General features: G+C 34.5%; 1 protein-coding gene across 2 annotated transcripts in view; it reads left to right on the top strand.

Moving 5' to 3' along the window:
• LOC126719433 (probable CoA ligase CCL12) overlaps positions 1-19,111 on the top strand; it is a 109,058-nt gene extending 89,947 nt beyond the window's left edge. The window contains exon 14 of one of the 2 annotated variants that reach the window (XM_050421989.1): positions 18,742-19,111. In XM_050421989.1, coding sequence (XP_050277946.1) covers positions 18,742-18,801 — 60 coding nt within the window. In that variant the 3' untranslated portion in view covers positions 18,802-19,111. Of the gene's footprint in view, positions 1-17,564; positions 17,799-18,741 lie in introns of those variants that run through there. The other variant, XM_050421994.1, reaches the window with a different exon arrangement.
• The last annotated feature ends 1,796 nt before the right edge of the window (positions 19,112-20,907 follow it).

Below are 20,907 nucleotides of genomic sequence, written 5' to 3'. Positions count from 1 at the left end.
AAATAGTTTTTTTTTTTGTTTGTTACAATTTCAACTCAGCTTTTTCTAACATCATTCTGCTGTACAATCTCTTGCATTGATTTTGGTTCTTGGAGTGCCTTCAAAACAAAAGGCATGTAAAGTTTTCTTATCAGATTTAATGTTAACATATATGAGAGATATTTTGGTCAATTAGAAAAAGTTTGATGAAACATAAAAGGAAAAAGAACTAAAGAACAAACAAATCTAGAAAAAAAGTAAAAATAGATAGAGGCTTTTTGAGATTGTTGTTTTTATTTTTGGAATTCTCTATGTTCATGTTTATGTATGTATTGGGCTTAATTGAATTGGAATGATCTTTGAAACTTTGGATTTGATTGAATAATGAAAATGGCAGATCGAAGAAGTATGTTCCAATATTTGGAGTCTTCTGTATATGTGTTGTTATAGTTAAACTTGGTATTGTTGTTAAATTGTTAATTCACAGTTTCTTTATTCATCTATTAATCATGAATAATAATATTGCTATTTGCAACCATCATGATATAGTATCAATGATGTGATCATTTCAAATGCTTTCTTTTAGAGTTTAGATAGAGTCTATTTTATGATTAAAAAAATTTACAATTAAAAGACTTCTGAAATTACATTTTTTATATAAAAAAAAAATTATTGGATATGTTGGACCTTAAATGACTTCTATTAAACTCCATCCTTTATGACATCATTAAAACAAAAACTCATATAGATAGATATTAGGATATTATTTGGAACTATCATAATGGACTAACGTATTACACATGGTATAGATCTAACTGTAACATCTTATATTATAAAATAAAAATTGGGCCAATGGTTATCTTCTCTTTGCAAAAAATGGTTAAATTCTCATTAATTGTGATAGTTCACTTTTAGGTAAAATAGAAATTCTATTAACTAAGTTTTAAGAAATTTAAAAATCTCTTTCAAAAAATTTCCAGAACATTAGATTTTATTTTAATAATTTTATATTGTAAAAGAAAAAAATTTGTACATTACATATAATCATTACTTTTGTTACCTTCTAAATGATGGAGGATATGAGAATGCAAATTAATGTAGATCTACTATTAAAATAACATAAATTAGATTGGTGGTGGATAGTAGATTTAATTGCAGTTGAGTATTGTGTGAAGTCATCACCATAGAATTGCCCATGCCGGGATGTGTTATGTGGAACCAATGATATGAAAGAAAATGAATTTTTCTAAACTATTATATTGAACAAAAAAATTACTTATTTTCATTCATTTTCAAGTTATACATACTTTTAAGTCAAGTCATAGACCTTTAAGCAAAATAAATACTTTTAATTAAGGAAGTTAATACCGTACCGAAAGCTGTATCGGTTTGACCAGTAGTACGATATATTTCAGATACCGGTCAATACTGGTGTACTGTTTCGGATTTACCACTATTTTTTACTATTTTATACAATATATTAAGTTATAGATCTAATAACTCAACATATCACTTTGGCAACTTTTTATATTTTTTGATGGAGTTATCAACATATAAATATATTAAAGTGAAAACTATTAAATAATCAAACACCCACCAAACTCAATAAATGCCAGTTCCACATGTCAAAAGATTGGTGACACCAATTCAAAATATCATCTAATGCTTTGAGAAAATCAAAAGGCAAGTGTACTCTTTTGACCAAGCATACAAGTTACTCAGTATTTACATTGAAAACGCAAAAGGTAAGACCAGGGAAGAGTGGAGGGTAGAGAACAAAGTTACAAAACAGCAGAACCAAATCAGTCATCGTTAAGTTAGAAGAAGATGGTAAAAGAAAAATGTGAAGAATAATGAAGTCGAAGTCTAGAAGAAGAGGTGATTCTAACTTCATTTTGCAAAGCTATTGTGCATTTTTCTTTCATTTTTCTCCTTCTTTCTGTTGGGTTCTCTTGGCTTACTCAGATTTTGCACTGCCATTAGGATTTTAAAATTAAATTGCCAAAATTACCAAAAAAAAAAAAAAAAAAAAAGCATTTCGTGTTTCGGCCCAATATCCATTTACCGACCGAAACAGCTGGATTTCACTGGTATGGCCGGTAATTTTTCCGGTACAAAACAGGAGGTGTACCTGTACTGGTGCATTGGCCGGCATGGTATATACCGGTCGTACTGACCGGTACAGTATAGAATCCACTTCCTTGCTTTTAATTTTTATTTAACTATATCGTGCATTACACGGGTTAGCAACTAGTTATATAGACTATAAAATATTTTTAAAGGCACCAACCATGGCTATGGCTTTGCCCCTATGAAAGTGGTTTAGTTTTGAAATAAGACCAATAGAGGTGGTTTGGATAGGGTACCCTGGTTGTGGATGGTGGTGGCTTTTGGTGTCCATGGTGCCTCTAAAGAAAAATGAAAAACAGAAAATGAAGAAAAAATAACAATATTTTTTACTAAAAAAGAATTTTTTTTTTTTTTTTTTTTTTTTGGAAATGATTTAATTGAAAAGACACAATTTTTAAATAAATTGAGGTGACACCCTGATGGAGGCCATTTTTGCGCTTAGCCACGTGTCTTCCACTGGAAGAGTGACTTTGCTAGATCCGGATTTGTTTTGGGGAGTTCAATCCAAAACTTAACATTGGGTCACATAGACCAATGGCTTCTGGTGTATTTTTAAGCATACAAAATAGATAAGCCCAAAGTCTAAGAATCGTGATAATGGTTAAAATAAATAAATAATATGTTTAGCGTAATAGCTTTGATTAAGTCATTAGTTAAAAATCTTAATGATGTATATTAAGTGATTTTAAATATTAGAGAATAATTAATTAAGTGTCATGTGTCTAGTGATAGAATGAGTCCAAAATAGTCCATATCCAGTTGTTGTTTATGGCCCATGTTCAACATAATAAGATATGTCCAGCTATGGTCTATGTAAAAATAATGTATGTCAAATAGTTTATGTCCAAATAATATACATGTCCAGCAGTGGTCTATGTCTAGGTAATTTATGTTCAGCGGTGGTTCATGTCCAGATAATATATCTCCAATGGTGGTTTATGTCCAGATATTATATGTCTTGCAGTGGTTAATGTCTAAATATTATATGTCCAGTAGTGGGTAGGTTCAACTTGTCAATATTTTTGTATTCATTAGTGAAATATTAGTGAATCCATTTTGTTAAATAGTAAGATATTATTAGTGTAAGTTGCATTTTGCGGTGTAGTGATAATGAAACAATATGTACTCAGTAATGTAGGTTTATAGATTGAGACATAATAACTTGTCTTGATATGGTTTGTGGTTCCAACTATAGCATCACTTTATATAGCTTATGGCTCCAGCCATATAGCATTAGTGAACTGATAACATTCCAGCGGTATAATAACATGAGTCCAAATGTACAATGATAATAAAGTAAAATATACTTAATAATGTAAACTTGGAGCTAAAGATATAATGACTTATCTTCATAGCTTGTGGTTTGTGGCTCTAGTCGTATAACATCAGTGGACTTATAATATTTCAGCAGCATAATAAAATGAGTCCAGCGGTATAGTATGATATTATGAGTCCTTTTATTGCAATTGTTGCTGGAGTTAAGGCAGCTTTTGTTGGAGTTGCTGCTGGTACTTTTGGCTAAGTTTCCTCTTTTGGAAAAATATATGTTTAGTCTATGGTTTCATACAATACATTTTTAGTATTTAATAAACTAGTTGGTTGATATTTGATGAAGTTTTAGAGATGTAATTATGATCTTTTTGTGTTTTGACCAAATCTTAGAGAGGAAGGCATTTAATGTTGGATGAGATATTAAATAGAAATAGCCAATAAGATTTAGGCATGTGTTTGATATTGATTTAAATGAAAATAATAATATAATTTATATGAGATTTTATAATTTAGTTTATATGATGAACATTAAGTTTTAGGTGAAGAGCACTGGGGAGTTTTATTATTTTAAGTGTTATGTGATATGAAAGGCTTATCAGATGTTACCTATTGGACACTGACTCATTAGAGTTCAGAGAATTGGAGAAGACATGCCAAGCAACATGTTTCCTTTAATAACTTTGAACCGCTGGAGGTTTATTGAACATACTTCTTGGCCCTCCAAATCACGATTCCCAAAATTCCTTCGATGAGACTCAAGAGCTTTGATTATGAGCTATAAATGAGATGTTGTGCCATGAGCTTGAACCATGGGCTTTGATGAGATAATATTGCCAGGGGTTTTCGACTGTGGGCTTTGGCGTCATTTTGTGTAAATATGGGCTCTTTTGGGCTTTAAAATAGATTTTTCCAAATTTCATAATATGTTGATGTGGTGCGGGTTGCCAATGAAATAAAGCCATGTAACGTGAAAATTTTGTCCTCAACACACCTTACACTCAATAGTGAGTAGAATTAAAATGACTCAAATTAAAGTATTATATAACTTTAGGGGGGTCACAATCCAAACTTTAAAATTTTAAAGAACAAAATCAAAATGATCAGATAGCAATTTACAATTAAACCTAAAATGTAACTATGTAAGTACAAGTATCTATGCAGATATTCATATATGAATATGAGTGTTTTGTTTAGGTATGTATGTATCTATGCGTCATGTATTTGTTGTGTAAAACTAAATTTAGCTAAGTTAAGCCTTTTTACTTGCACACGAGGCCACAATGCAGAGGCCTCATCCTCTGACACATAAAAGAGGCTAAGGTAATCTTTCCATTCAAGAGAATTCTCTGCTTCAGGTCTAAAACTTGTGCCAAACCGCACATTGTTGGAAGGTGAGTTTTCTTTTGAAAACTTCCTCTTCTCCTGAGCTGGCAAATTGAAGAACCTATGTGTTGCATCCTTCACATTCTCCAGCACTTCAATGGGCACTCCATTGTTGACAAGCTGAAAGAAACCCCACTTTTCTGCTGCATCGCAGATTGATTCTGAGACTTTTGGTTCGTCCCAATTTGACATATCAATGATTGGTGTTAGGTTCTAAATGTTTAGAACAATTGGCAAATCGTGAACACAAACTTGTCTAGATATAGATCTTAGAGTCTATAGGTATTATTAGACAATGCTCATGGTGATTCAAGTCAAGATTCAAGAACATACAAGCTGCAGGAAGAAGATTTCATAATCTGTCTGGTTCGATCGATCAAAAGACTGGCTCGATCGATCGAAAGTCGTATCTGCAGAATTTTAATTAAGCCCAAATAGCAGTTCAAGCCCATTAAGGATTAGGGTTTCTAATCTACTTCTCCCAGTATATAAAGGAAACCCTAAGCACGTTTTTTTGAGGCTTTTCAGAGAGAAAAGAATGTGCCTCTTTTGTATTTAGGTTTTGTTCCTAAAAAGCTCTTTTATGTTTTCTACCGGTATTATTCCTTGAAGAATCTTAAGATCCGGTATTGTAGAAGTTGCTGCCTTCTCTTGTCATCAAAGGTGTTGATGATCTAAACCTTCAAGGGTGGTCTTGGAGTCACAAACAGGAGAGTTTGTGTTGCTAAACCTTTGAGTGGGATCTCAAAGTCACAAATGGGGGTGTTTGTGTTTTGCAAAGGCCAAAGAAAGAAGGAGTCCGTGGATTCGGAGCTTGCACATGGTCGTGTCAGTAAGTTCTACTGGTTGGTAGCAATAAGAAGTCGAGCGTGGGGGCTTGTAAGTCTTATTGTATGAACTTCGATTCTTTCTAGTGGATTTGCTTTTTACCTTGAGGATATCTAGATTAAATCCTCCCCAGGTTTTTTACCGGTTTGGTTTTCCTGGGTTATCATATCGTTATGTTATTTATCTTTCCGCTGCTATGCATGATATGATTGTTTGATTGTGATAACCTAGACTTGTAATTTGGACTAAGTAATCACTTGGCTAATTACCTAGGTTAATCTAATTGTGTTTTTAAGGGGTCTAAAAACTAACAATTGGTATAGACTCAAGAGTCATAATGTTGTTCACGTTGATCCTTTCTTCTAGGGGTTGGATATATTGCCTAGGTAAGGTTTTAGGCCCCATTTCTGAGAGACCCTTTACTCCATTGCCTTTGGTTACGACAAAGTCAGAGATATCTGAGGACTCACTGATTGGTGTTGCGACAGTTGGAGCCATTAGAAAAAAAAGAGAGCTTATTATTTGGAAAATGGCTTGAAATTAGAAGATACCGAAGATTTTTGGTGGTGCAATTTGCATGACCTTTGTAGATATTTATATAGCATTTTAAATTATAACTAGCTTCTAACCTGTGTGATGCATGAGATAGTTTAACAAAAGTTATATTTTACTTTACTTAAAGGTACAATCACTTGAAAATGAAAAATAATATAATTTCAATACAAAATGAAGGTTGAAAATAGACAGAAAAAGATTGATCAAATATACAACATTCATCTCAAAATGTCATTTGAGAATAAACTCTAACCATCAAAATAAAGAAAAAATTTCTTGTCCAAACAACTCATCAAAGTGGAATTTGGTTATTAAGATTCAACACTTAAATTTCCGGAAAGATATCACGTCAATCTTGATCTTCATTCTCTTTGGCATCTCAATTATAACATTTGTCAATCTTTGCTCTTCTCAATTGTCATCTTGGGATAAATCTATAGATATCTCATTTTCACAGCTGGGCATCCCACGTCTATTAAGGTCTCTATCCTTCTTTTCATAATATATTTGCTCCCATTGACATCCTTTCTTCCATGAAAATTAAGGTCTCTATCCTTCTTTTCATAATATATTTGCTCCCATTGACATCCTTTCTCCCAAAGCCATGCTATTCCCATCTATTACAGCAACTGAAGCTTCATCTTCTTACAACATTAACCTAAACCTCTCAACAAACTTATTAAGCAAAATCATTGGTTAAATCAACACAACAAACCAATATATCTCAAATCTGAGAACGTACTATCATCTTAATACAAAAATTAATGTAATTGGTAAATATTATTATTTACAAATTAATGAAAATAATAAAGAAAATTATTATTTACAAATTAATACAAAATTAATGTAATTGGTAAATATTAATAATAAATAAAGATAAAACTATTATTTTTGTGATTAGTGACACCCATGCAATAGCTATATAGTAAAATTTGTAATTAGGATCTCGTTAATGTATGCCAAAAGTTGATAACTTTTTTTTTTAATATTTTTTTCATAAAAAAATATCTCTAACAATATTTTTGTTACACATATCTCATCTCAAGTATCGAAGTACCGGCATTGACATTTGACAACAATTTTTTTATTTTAGGTTTCCACTCATTCTCTCCTGCTTTATTCTTAGGTTTTGTTCTTATTTTTTTAATCTTCATATTATCTCCTCCACATATTCTCTTCCACTATGTACTTAACTCGGCAAAATTTGCTAAATAGTATGTTTTTAGGAATATTTTAAATGGATAGCACAAGGGCAAAAGTATTTAGTTATGTAAACTCTTTTTGAAACTACAAGTAAAGACTGCCATTGTATAGTTAAGATGGATGAGCAACTTCCTTCTCTCTGTCAGGTGGTAGAAGTAAAGAAACATGCCACACTTGTGAATGATGGATTCACCCTACCTGAGCCTTAGAAAATGATAGTTTTTGTGCAAAAGCCAAATGCCAAACACCAATTTCCTTTAAAGTAGTTCTCGTAGGCACTTCATGCAAGTTAGCTCCCATGAAGCACTTACCCAAGATGGAAATGATTTTGTGCATGTTAATTGGTAATGATGTGGGCTTTCAGTTAAGAGAACAGGATTTATCGTGGAAAGATTTTCTTTCTAGTGCCAATCACCATCCAAGGTATGCATACAGCAATGGTGTCAAATTGGTCCAACAAAATACTTAATGAAAATAAAGGTCCACCTTTGTATCATCATGCAAAGAATGTCCAAAGAATTAATTACAGTAATGACATTCTCTCTTGGCAGAACAAATAATTGTCTAGTTCCTTTCTGGCCTTCATCAGGAGATGCTTTTATCATAATTGCAAAAGCACCAATTTGTATCAATCCAACATTTATCTACAATTTTTTAAAGGACAAAGTTAGGCTCCAAACATGTTTGGATTGGAGATATTTTTTCCAACCCATTACGTGACAGTTTATAAAATTATCCATGTGTATTATTTAAACAAGTTACATGACTCATTAACAAATTCATGTAATTAAAATTACACTGAATGCTCTCTTCAATTGCCACATAATGGTTTCTGAAAGTTCAAATATGTGTATAAACACCCTTGAACGTTTAGATCCCCAAATTACAACTTAACCAATTCAAGCATTATGTCAAACAACTAGTGTGCGGAAAATTAACATAAGCTATAATATGGAATTGGAAAAACTATCTAAGCCAAATTAAAATCACAACCCACAGCAGATAATAAAAGGCAAAGATAAAAAGGAAGGAAGATGCAAACACAAAGACAACACACGATGTGTTATCGAAGAGGAAACCGAAGCTCTCGGCGTAAAACCTCTCCGCCGCCCTCCAAGCGGTAAACAATCCACTAGAAAATATAGTTGGGATACATGGACAGCAATAGACCCTCCAACCCTAATCTACCCAGTGCACCTAAGCCCTCCAAGCTTCTTGCTCCAACGAGGTTGCGCCGAACCTTTTTCTTTTCTAGCTTCCCGGATTCCGCTACTAGACCGTAGCATCAACCAATGAAGATTGGTTCCTTCCTAACTGCTTCCCAGAAATCCAAACAGCCCTCTCACAGTGATGAATATGGTGAGAACAAGGTTTGGTAAGATGCCTCTCAAGGATTTGACAATGGAGAGGAAGAGAGTTGAGGAATTTGAAGAGACTCTAATGTATAGATTGTGGGTGAATCAATCTTGTTTTTCTTTAGGATTTCTCTCTCAAAATTCTCTCTGGAAGCTCTCTTACATTTGTGGGTAAAATGGGTATTTATACTGGAGTGAGAGAGGAATGTGAAACGTCAGGTTTTACAAAACAGGGGTGGCTCGCGGCTTGACCTCGCGACTTGACTAAGTCGCGAGATCCAGTTGCGAGATAACCGTATGGCCAGTTGTCCTGTTTTGTCCTGTAGTGCTCCAGCTAGCATGACTGTTCACCTTCCGGCATGCTTGGCACGTGTGCTGCGTCTGGCGGCTTGCAGCCGCGAGTCACCCGCGAGGCCAAGCCGCGAGTCTTTGTTTTCTTGCACACTCTTGAGCAAACTTCACTCTATCTCACTCACTACCTTTACAACAAACCCACCTAAATACAGGGTTACTAAATGCTGAAATACAAGCAAATTTGGCACGGAATAAAGCCAATTAAATGGTTGAATAAATTCAACTTTACAATCTCCCCCTTTGGCTATTCCGTGACAAAACCCTAAAACAGACTCTAGACTTAACATGTGAGTTGGGAACAGTTGAGCAAAACTCACTCACTCCTAACTCTAGAAGCTGTGAAGCACTTGAATCATATGAACATAAGACTCCTGAAACACAACAATACACCATGATCATTGTAAGCAGAAAATCGTGAAATACATATGAAATAGGCAATATGTGATCAAGCAAAGATGGAGTTAAGAAACAAACCATGGCTTGATCAACCAAGTAATCACTACAAGGTAGTGACCACAATGCTCATTCACACTTGGAATGAACACAAGGACATACAAGCTAACAGGCACAAGGCAAGATACTTGTATGCTCAACACTCAACCAATGCATAATACACAAAGTATATGCATCTAGGAACAATCCTACAAGGGCACAAGTGTGACAGTACATAAATCAAAATGCAAGACATTTAGATATAAGTACTGATTTCAACATAGCATAAAAGACTGCATTAAGCAAGGTACAAACCATAAAGCCTACAGATTATGCATAAAAACAATAACCCTAAAAGCTTACATAAGCACATGGGTACAAAACACAATATTATCCTGAATAACATCAACAAAATATATAAAAGATTAAACCAAGACCACAGTGTATCAAACCCATATAAACACTAAAAGTCCAAAAACATAAACATATATAAACAAAGTCTCTGATTTTGACAACTCCCCCTCAACACATTACTCCCCCTTAAGAGCTGCTTTTCTGCTTCTCATCAACAATGTCATCAACAATAGAAAGAAACATCTCCCCCTTTTTGACCGGAATGGCCAAAGGATCACTGTCCATGCTGGGTGGTGAAGCTGTCAAGTTTTGCAGACAAAATATCAATCTGGTCCTGCATGGCTCTCATCCTCTTAGAATGCTCAGTCTGGACTCCTCTGATCCCATCAAGTCGTTCTAGAATGATTTGAAAAGCATCTGGAGGTGTATCTGAAGAAGTTGATGCTCTAGTCTTTTTGCCACTCCTCCTGGGTGTTGAGGTTGATGCATGCCCTGCTGCCTCTGCTTCAGTCTCCATTGGGACACCCTCTCCTTCATCTTCTTCTCCTGGAAGCCTAACACTTATCCTTTTGCAGGTAAGCTTGTTAATTGCAGAGGGTGTGGACATGGGACTGATGTCTTGTGGGATTGGAACACCCTTCTTTCTAAAGATCCTCATTAGCAAACTAGGAAAGATCAATTTTGGCCTAGAAGTTGTTCTAGTCTCATCCACAATAGTGTCATATATGTGGGAACTGATGTCAATGAAAATCTTTTCTTTGAGATCCATCAGAAAAATTGCTCTTGCACAGTTGATTGTAGTCAACTTCTTTATGGGATATAGGTTAAACATCATGATTATTGTTAGACACCTCATGTCCACTGGAAAAGCTGTGGTATTCAGACATTTCCCTTCTCTCTGTCCACCTATCCTTTGTTGAACAGTTTCAATAGATACAATCCTACCTTTGTAATTGACAAACTCCTGATCTTCTAATCCTTCAAGCCCTAGCACATCATCAATGACATGTGCATCCAAAGTGAATTCTTTACCTCTAACCCAGCAGCTTAAATCATTCTCCCTTATCACAGCATTTGAATAAAACTCCCTAATCAGGGGTTCACACACTACAGGGAGATCACTCAGAAGCTTTTCCCATCCTCTCCTTTCAAAACAGCTGGGGATAAAGGAGTTTCTTAAATCCTCCAAATCTACAAATCTTTCTTGAATAATTCCTGCTTTCAAGAAGAAATCCTTGTATCTCTCAAAGTGTTGAACCGACCTAAACAGATTAGAATCAATTTTCAATCGTTTGTCAGCCTTCTTTGCAGGAGTTTTCTTCTTCGGAGGTGAGGGAGCCATCTGTGAACAATCAGAAGAGGCCACAACAACATAATACAAAACATGTGTAGAACAAAACAGAACTTTGTTAGTGACAAGGACAAAAAATGCCTCCACTAAGATGAACTAAAACAATTAAACCTCATGCTACTGAAATCAACCACACAGATGAACAGGCTTAAAAAGTGGACACACAAGAACAACAGGGAGAATGCAAGGGAGAATTAAAGCAGCAGAGATAGAAAATATCCTAAAGACAATGTGATGAGAAATACATGACTCATAAATAGCATAGTAAAACACACAGATGCTCTCAATAGATTCACACAATAGAACATGCACATTCAGTACAGTAAACTTCACATCCACAATAGGAACATTTTGAATCAACTCATCAGCACAAGTTCAGATAAAATAAAAAGAAACACTTAGCTAAGCACATGATGAAGACCAAAAAGGAAACAACTAAAATAATTTCAAACTCAAGCAACAGCATCCATAAGTTAAGCATGAACATAACGCAAAAGCCGAACACAAACCCATCTCAAAAACATAAACAAAAGCGAAAAATCAAAGGGGAAAAACACAAAATCAAGTAGAAAGGAGTTCAAGAATGAAAACCCATACCTGTTACTTGAAGATTTTGAGCAGAAAATACGTAACAATGGAGTTTGGAAATGGGAGCATGGAGTGTTTGGGAAGGAGATAGTTGAGAGAGAAGATGAACAGTCACAAAAGTTCGAGGGAAAACTGAAAAAGATTTAAAAACTGCCCCTATTTTTTCCAAACACGCGTTTTTCGCGACTGAAGAGAGTCGCCAACAAGTCGCCAGTTCAAGCTGCCAAAACACTCAAAGACAAAAGTTTGAAAAATTTTTCTAAGTGTTTTTCATGACTGGAAGGTCTACCCGCGAGAGAGTCGCGAGCTGAGCCGCGAAAATCTCTGAGTAACCCTCGCGACTGGACCTTCCACTTGCGAACAAGTCGCCAAAAATGACCCGCGAAGACGCGACTGAGGCTCGTGACTTGACTTACCCGCTACTGAGCCGCCAAAACAGGGTAAAACTGGATTTTTGAAATTTTCAGATTTTTTAAACAAAATACTTTCCAAAAACACCTAAAACACTCAAAAAATTTTTGTGTTTGAATTAACAAAGATTGAGCATGTGAAAACACATTTCATCAAGTACAATCACACAAATGAATATGGTATTTATTGAACATAAACTTGTGTGTTGTGTGTGGATATCAACAATGAGATAGTCCTTAGTCTAATGTGAAGCTTCAATGATCAATTCAACCAAGGCATACACAATTAGCACTAGATCAAGTAATCCATCTCAATTATAGAAATATGTATATATGACCTCCCACAAAACTTGATAACATATCTTGGAGCTTTACATTTGACTCCACTTTCAATCATATCATTTGATCTTTTTGATCCTTTGAGACAATTACCTCTCATTGTGAGAGTGATATATGATATTTCACATTAAAGAACTAGCCTTTGGCTTTTTGAATAAACATTCTCTTTAATATAAGGTCGCTTACCCTTTTTCCTAGTCGAATACTAGAATGTGCGACAGGCTTTTGCAGCTCAATATCTCTTTTCATTTGGAGATTTACATTTGGTGAGCTCTTTTTAGCAAAAACAAAAATAAAAAGTGGGAAGATATATAGACACAAGTCTATGCATGTCTCAAGATCAACATAACCATTCACTAATCATTCATGACAAGTTTGAAGATCTATTTACAACAATCATATAGATTTCAAGATTTTTCCCACAGTGATATGAGTGCAAAAAAACAAGTAATGCTCGATAATGCACAAAGCCATTAGCACAAAGGTACAAGGCAAAACGGTTTTGAGACAAAAGCTCAACAATGTCGATCAAACTTTTTGATTTTCTAATTTTTTTTTTATGTGATTTTTGGATTTTTGACACTAGAAGAAAAAGATTGATCAAAAAAATTAAAAGTATGCACAAGTAGACAAGCAAATAACCAACAGCAAAAACAACAAGCAAACAAACAAACATCGTCGCAAAGCATAGGAAGTATTAATGCATGGACATGTTGTAATGCTTATGCATGAGTACCCTTTTTCACCCACACGTCACTTGCGTTTGGGGTGATTTCCTTACAGGATTGGGTACAGGAGTTAGGGCTTTCAAACCTTTGTGAGAAGCTTTCCAAGCAGTTGGTGAATGTACCTATCATCTTCATCACGTTCATCATTCTGGGATCACCATTTTGATTTCTAGATTGTTCACCTGCCCAATTTCTTCTATCATTTCTAGGTCCTCTTGACCTTTGAGGAGTTCTATTATTCTTTGCTCTCAGTTTTTGGCAATTTGGTCGAGTATGCCCTTGAAGTCCGTAATGATGACACACATAAGTTGATCTAGGACCTCTTTGTGGTCGTGGACGAGACTTGGCACGAGATTCAGACCTGCCCACATACTGATTGCGGGGATTCAACAACCGTTGGTTCTCCACATTCTTCTTCTCCTCCATCTTGAGCTTCTTAGCAGTTAGGTCAACTACAACTGGATCTTTAGCCTTTACAAACTTCACTTCTTTAGTGACAGTTCCAGATGAGTTACTTCCTCCGGTATATCCCAATCCGGATTTGTCTGAAAAACTCTTTTAAGATGAAATAACATTATCTAGCTTCTTGGTGGTGACCCTCTCTATTTTAGCATTTGCTTGCACAACCTCTTATTCAAGAAATCTCACTTTTGTGTAAGCTTCTGATAGCTCACCATTCAGTGTCTCAATCTCACATTTGGCCTCCCTATATCGGATTAGTAGACTTTTGTAATCCTCCTCTGCCTTCTTCATTTTTCTCACAGCAACTTTGGCCATCCTTGTGTACTCACCCGACTTCTCCAGGAGTGACTTATAATTCTCTTGAAGATTGGTTGTGCTTTCATCTTCTTCAGCATTTGATTCTTCAACAATTCCCAGTGATTCTTCATCACTATGTTCTTCAAGGTCTCGTACAAGCAGATTCAACTCGTCTGAAGACTCAACATGAGCAATGGTCATAAAAGCTGAGTAGTTCCCCTCTCCATCACAACTTTCTTTAGATTCTGAGTCGGATGAATCCGAGTCACTCAATGTTGTGGCATACACTTTGCCTTTCGATTTCAAGTAATTCGGACATTCTTTTTTAAAGTGTCCATGCCCGTTACATTCGAAACAAGTGATACCTTGTGTAGGTTGGGATTCTTTTCCATCTTTCTTTTTGAATTCCATTTTCTCCCTTCCTGAACTTTGGAATTTTCTTTTATCACCAAATTTGCCATTATTTTTGAATTTCAAGAACTTTCTGAAATTTTTAACAAGGTATGCAACATCTTTATCAACCACATCTTCTCCCGATGAGTCTTGATCTTCCACCTTCTCATTAATGGTCTTAAGAGCAAGAGATTTACTCTTCCGTTGATTGGGCAGCGACATCTCATAGGTCTGAAGAGAACCAACCAGCTCCTGGATTTTGATGTCATCAAGATCCTTGCTCTCTTCAATCGCTGTCACTTTAGCACGAAAACTTTTCGGCAATGATTGAAGGATCTTCCTTACAATTTTAGAATCCTTCGTTTTCTCCCCCAAATTGAACTTGCTGACAACCACCTCATTTAGCTTCCCATAGAAAGAGTCAAAGGACTCATCCTCACTCATTTTGAGCTCCTCAAACCGAGTGGTCAGCATTTGCAACTTGGTGTCTTTCACTTTCTTCGTGCCTTCGTAGGTGGTTTCCAATATCTCCCATGCTTTTTTGGCAATGGTAATGTGAGAAATCCTGTGAAATTCATCTGGAGACACACCACAGAAAATAGCATTGAGTGCTTTACTGTTAGCATTAGATGCAGCAAGTGCTGCCTTATCCCATGTGGATTTGGCTTCCTCAGGCCTGGTCCAACCTATCTCAACAGCATCCCAAATAGATTCATCAATAGAACACAGAAAAGCTCTCATGCGAACCTTCCAAAAAGCATAATTACTACCATCAAAATATGGAGGTGCATTTAGGGATTGAGACCGATCCATCTCAAAAGGGAGTCAAGGATCACACAATGGTATTGAAACCAATAAAAGTGTACCCGCTCTGATACCAATTGAAAGTTCAAATATGTGTATAAACACCCTTGAACGTTTAGACCCCCAAATTACAACTTAAACAATTCAAGCATTATGTCAAACAACTAGTGTGCGAAAAATTAACATAAGCTATAATATGGAATTTGAAAAACTATCTAAGCCAAATTAAAATCACAACCTACAGCAGATAATAAAAGGCAAAGATAAAAAGGAAGGAAGATGCAAACACAAAGACAACACGCGATGTGTTATCGAAGAGGAAACCGAAGCTCTCGGCGTAAAACCTCTCCGCCGCCCTCCAAGCGGTAAACAATCCACTAGAAAATATAGTTGGGATACATGGACAGTAATAGACCCTCCAACCCTAATCTGCCCAGTGCACCTAAGCCCTCCAAGCTTCTTGCTCCAACGAGGTTGCGCCGAACCTTTTTCTGTTCTAGCTTCCCGGATTCCGCTACTAGACCGTAGCATCAACCAATGAAGATTGGTTCCTTCCTAACTGTTTTCCAGAAATCCAAACAGCACTCTCACAGTGATGAATATGGTGAGAACAAGGTTTAGTAAGATGTCTCTCAAGGATTTAACAATGGAGAGGAAGAGAGTTGAGGAATTTGAAGAGACTCTAATGTATAGATTGTGGGTGAATCAATCTTATTTTTCTTTAGGGTTTCTCTCTCAAAATTCTCTCTGGAAGCTCTCTTACATTTGTGGGTAAAAGGGGTATTTATACTGGAGTGAGAGAGGAATGTGAAATGTCAGGTTTTACAAAACAGGGGTGGCTCGCGGCTTGACCTCGCGACTTGACTAAGTCGCGAGATCCAGTCGCGAGATAACTGTATGGCCAGTTGTCCTGTTTTGTCCTGTAGTGCTCTAGCTAGCATGACTGTTCACCTTCCGGCATGCTTGGCACGTGTGTTGTGTCTGGCGGCTTGTAGCCGCGAGTCACCCGCGAGGCCAAGCCGCGAGTCTCTGTTTTCTTGCACACTCTTGAGCAAACTTCACTCTATCTCACTCACTACCCTTACAACAAACCCACCTAAATACAGGGTTACTAAATGCTAAAATACAAGCAAATTTGGCACGGAATAAAACCAATTAGATGGTTGAATAAATTCAACTTTACAGTTTCGAAAAAAAAAAAAAAACTCCAAACATGTTTGGAGCCAAAAAAATTTCTTTTTCAAGTTTGTTCCATAGAATTATTATTACTATATTGATTATTGTTTTATATTTGTTACCTAGAGAAGATAGTAAATATATATAAAATATTTCTCTTGGGGGGTATAACAAACATGTGATGGTTGTTGGCCTTGTATCCTATTATAACATGATATATATATATATATATATATATATATATATGCATTGGCAGCAAATGCATAGTCAAGTAAATTTGCTTTGATAAACTCAAATTCCCACTTTCAAAACAACTAAATATAACTAAAACTAAAATCAAATTAACGCCATTAGAGGGAGAGAGAAGACCTATGATAGGGAATTATGAAACACAACACAAAAGTAACAAAACACATCAATCTAAAGTGGAGCTATAAAAAACACAAAAACTCCTAATCCCAAAGTAGAACTACAAGAAAGAATAAAATATTCACCAAAAGAAAGAAAAACACAGAGAGAGAGAGAGAGAGAGAGAGAGAGAGAGAGAGAGAGAGAGAGAGAGAAATCTCCCTTTTTGTGTGGATGAATGGGAGAGAGAAAGATACAAAAGGTGTAATAGCAAATGGGAAAATGTTGTTGTGCACAAATAGTTTTACACAAATCCTAAAAAATAATTGAAATTGTGACTTGAAGTCACGATAAGCAGAAATCGTGACTTCAAGTCACAGTTTCAGTTGTTTTTTGGAGTGTGTGTAAAACAGTGTAAAACAATTTATATATAATAAACACTACTGCAAATTTATCGGAAAGAAAATGGAGAAAAGAAGAGTTAGAAAAAGTTGGAGGAAAAATAACTGTAAGACAGGAAATAATAGAGAGAAAGAGGGCCAAAAAGGACCAAGAAATGTTGGACAAAGAGTGATAGTCAAGTGGTAAATAATGGGAAGAAGAAGAAGAGCCTAAAATTTTTATTTTTTTTTTAATTTTTATTTTTTGGAGAAGAACTAAAAAAAGAAAATAAAGGAAACATATAGCATATTAACAAAATTAATTTCTAATCCTCTATTATATATATATATATATGAATAAGCTTGACCTGACTGAGCTTTAATAGGCATGCGTGGACTGACATTTGAAATATTGAAAACTTCGAATATTTGTTGATAAACAGACAAGTTCTGTTGAAATTGAGCGTGTATGTGACCGTGCTGACGAATGCATCTTGGAGACTGCTGCAATCAGTGTTGCACCCGTAGATGGTGGTCCAGAACAGTTGTTCATATTTGTAGTCTTAAAGAAAGGATCTTCTATTGAACCAGACAAGCTGAAAATCCTTTTCTCAAGGACAATTCAAAGCAACCTCAACCCGTTGTTTAAGATTTGTCTCTAAAACTGTTTTTTTTTTCTTCCTTTGGCTTACGATTTGTTTTACTTTTACCATCATCTGACCATTCTTAAGAGATCAAATTCCTTGCTCAAAATTGAAGAGTCATCTTTGAAATTTTTTTCATCCACGTAATGTTGAATGGAAAATCAAATATATAGTAATGTTACAAGTCGTTATAAATTTATGCTCTGTTTGTTTTGTTGAAAAATATTTTATGAAAAAATATTTTTAGCATTTTGCTATGTTTGTCTCATTAAAATTTGATCAAACCCGAAAATGTTTTCTGTTGTTGACTATAAAATCCTTTGTAAAAGGTTGTAAACCATTTTACCTTAAAAACTTAGTATAACATTTTATAAAAACACACAGTACCTATCCCTCCATCTTGTGGTTAGGTCTTCGTTTTGGTAGGCTAGGTTGTTGGACCATTGGCTCCAGCCATTGGATTGGTGGGCTCCTGCAATCGAACCATTGGTTTTGGTGGTTTATGCACTGTAAATGTTCTCAATGACAACATTTCACAGCAAAACAAATTGAGCGTTAATTACATAAATGCTTGCAACTTATGTGCTAACTCTCAAAGACAATATAAATAAAAAGTAATTCAAAAATTCACTTTGTTGTGTTTTTTCATGTGACATTGACCACATTCATTGTCACATAAGTTTAACCTCTTTGTAGTAGAATGGATAGTAGTTTTAGCATATTCCAAATCAAATTGGTGTCTTTCTGAGTTCTAATGAATCCATATATATTATATATATATATATATATATATATATTATTATTATTATTATTATACACTCATACCAATTGCTTTGAAAAGAGTCATTCAATTCATTCCAAAGGATGTGTAGAAGAGATGGAATAGATTTGAATTCCATGGTGGTTTCCACAAATTGGTCTAAATTCTTTTATAAGTTATTGATACAATTCCTCCAACTCTCTTTAAAATTAACAGGTGAATTATGTTAAGATTGTTCCGGAGTTTCCTCTAGAACGGCTTCTAACAAGTTACTGAGAAGGGTTCTGAGAGACCAAATGAAGCATGAGCTCTCAACTCGGAGTAAAATTTAATGTGAACATCGTCAATTTCGTCATGCATAAAAATATCAATAAGTTCATTCATGTTAGGTGAATTTTGAGAATTGAGATGGTTGAATTAGCGAAACATGTAAATATAATACGAAATGGTTGAGATATATGTTTCCTGTTGATGGAAATCTGCGGTTATTTCTGACTATAGGCATATTGCCCTATAAAGTGTGACTAGAATATAGTCATTGTTTGTAGAGCAGCAGATGTGTTAGGTGCAAGTTGTTCGCTGAATAGTCTATATTGGGATTTGAGAAATGTACTCGTGTTCATTTGGAAACAACTTATTTAATTTTATATTGAAATTTTTTTGCCAAAAGTAAACCACTTTGAAAAAGTTTAAAAATAAAATGTGATTTTCCCTTTATTTTATTTTAATAATCAAACATAATGTTTTTTTAATAATAATAGCTACTATGTGGCTCGCTATTTAGTTTTTTTAGAAAGGAGATTTTTTTTTAAAGAAACTTACAGTGATGTATATTCAGAAGGGCCTAACTCTTGGATACACAGCACAGACTTTAAATCTCTTTTATTCACACTCATTTTCCAATGTGCGATTAATTCATTTTTTTTTTTTTTAGAATACTAAATATTTTTAACACAGTAGGGAAAAAGATGAAGGTTCTTTTTAACACTATTTAGTAGTTGATTAGTACTATGATGTGCTATTTTAGTTTTTTTTTTTTTTTTTTTTTTTTTTTTTTTTTTTTTTTTTTTAAATATAAAAGCCTGGACATGTATGCATTCCAAGTTGTTCTCTCAAATTAAACCGAAACATCATCAAGTAGAAGTATGTAAACTGTAAAGTAGGCTTGCGTCAATGAAAACTAAAATAAAATAAAAATTACCAAACACGTAAGAGAGTTGGAACTTTGGAAATACAAATCCCAAAATCAAATCTTAAGTCAGCATAATTGTTGCCAAAGAAAAGATCGATAGCACAAAACTCAAAGCAAGAAAATATGATTTCTTAAGTTGATTTATGGTGTTTCTGAATGAGTCAAACACAATGTATTCAAGCTACCAACACAGATATATAGTCATAGTAAAAGTTTAATGTTGCTGTTGTTTATGTCATGGTTTTTTTTTGCTTCTCAAAAAAAAAGATAAAATTGTTTTTATTTTTTATTTTTTTTACGGTCGTACTACTCTTATTTTAACACTAGTGGGGGTGGGGGAAAATAAAAAATAAAAAAAAAAAAAAAAAAAAAAAAAAAAAAACTAGTATTTTTCCACAAAAGCAAAACAAGTAAATGACTAAAATATTACTTAAGTCTTTGATAATAATAGTGAAGAGTTTGCACGGATCCAAACCAAATAAAAACCATAATGAAACGAATAGTAGAAATAAACGTACCCAAATTCAACAGAAACTAACTACAGTTGATTTGATTTCTTTAAAAAAACAAAAAAATCAATATAGAAAAGAGTCATGTACATTGACATACCATTAAGCAGAAGCAAATAGAAAAGCTGATGATGACGGTGTAGAGACTAATGACATTGAGATAATGGAGGAAGAAGCAAATAAAATATATTTGAAGTTGAGTTTGAAAACCAACATGAGTGTGACCCTATTTTGTAGGCAATATTTTATGTGGGAGTTAACAGAATTTTATTTTTCAGACTCTAAATCACATTATAAGAATAGAGAAGTACTACATCTACAAAATTTTCACAACAAATCATAGATGGTTAGTTATTATTGGTTATTATTTGAATCTATCGTTAAAATGATTTTTTTACTCCACCAATAACTACTAGTAATAGTCTGTCAGTTAAGATTTGTTGTAAAAATGTTGTAGAGGAGATTAATGAAGACCCTATTATAGAGAAAAATCTTGAGATTGAGATAGTAGAAACTGTACGTTTTTAGACCCCTTAAAAACACAACCAGATTAATCTAGTTAATTAGCCAAGTGATTAATTTAGGTAAATTATGCAGATCTAGGTTAACACATATAAATCATATCATGCAAAGCAGCGAAAATATAAAAAACACAATGGTATGATAACCTAGGAAAACCAA

This window comes from Quercus robur, chromosome 1 (genome assembly GCF_932294415.1).
Source record: "Quercus robur chromosome 1, dhQueRobu3.1, whole genome shotgun sequence".
NCBI classification, from domain to species: domain Eukaryota; kingdom Viridiplantae; phylum Streptophyta; class Magnoliopsida; order Fagales; family Fagaceae; genus Quercus; species Quercus robur.
Note: the sequence above shows the minus strand (reverse complement) of the source record. Positions and strands in the feature narration are given on the sequence as shown.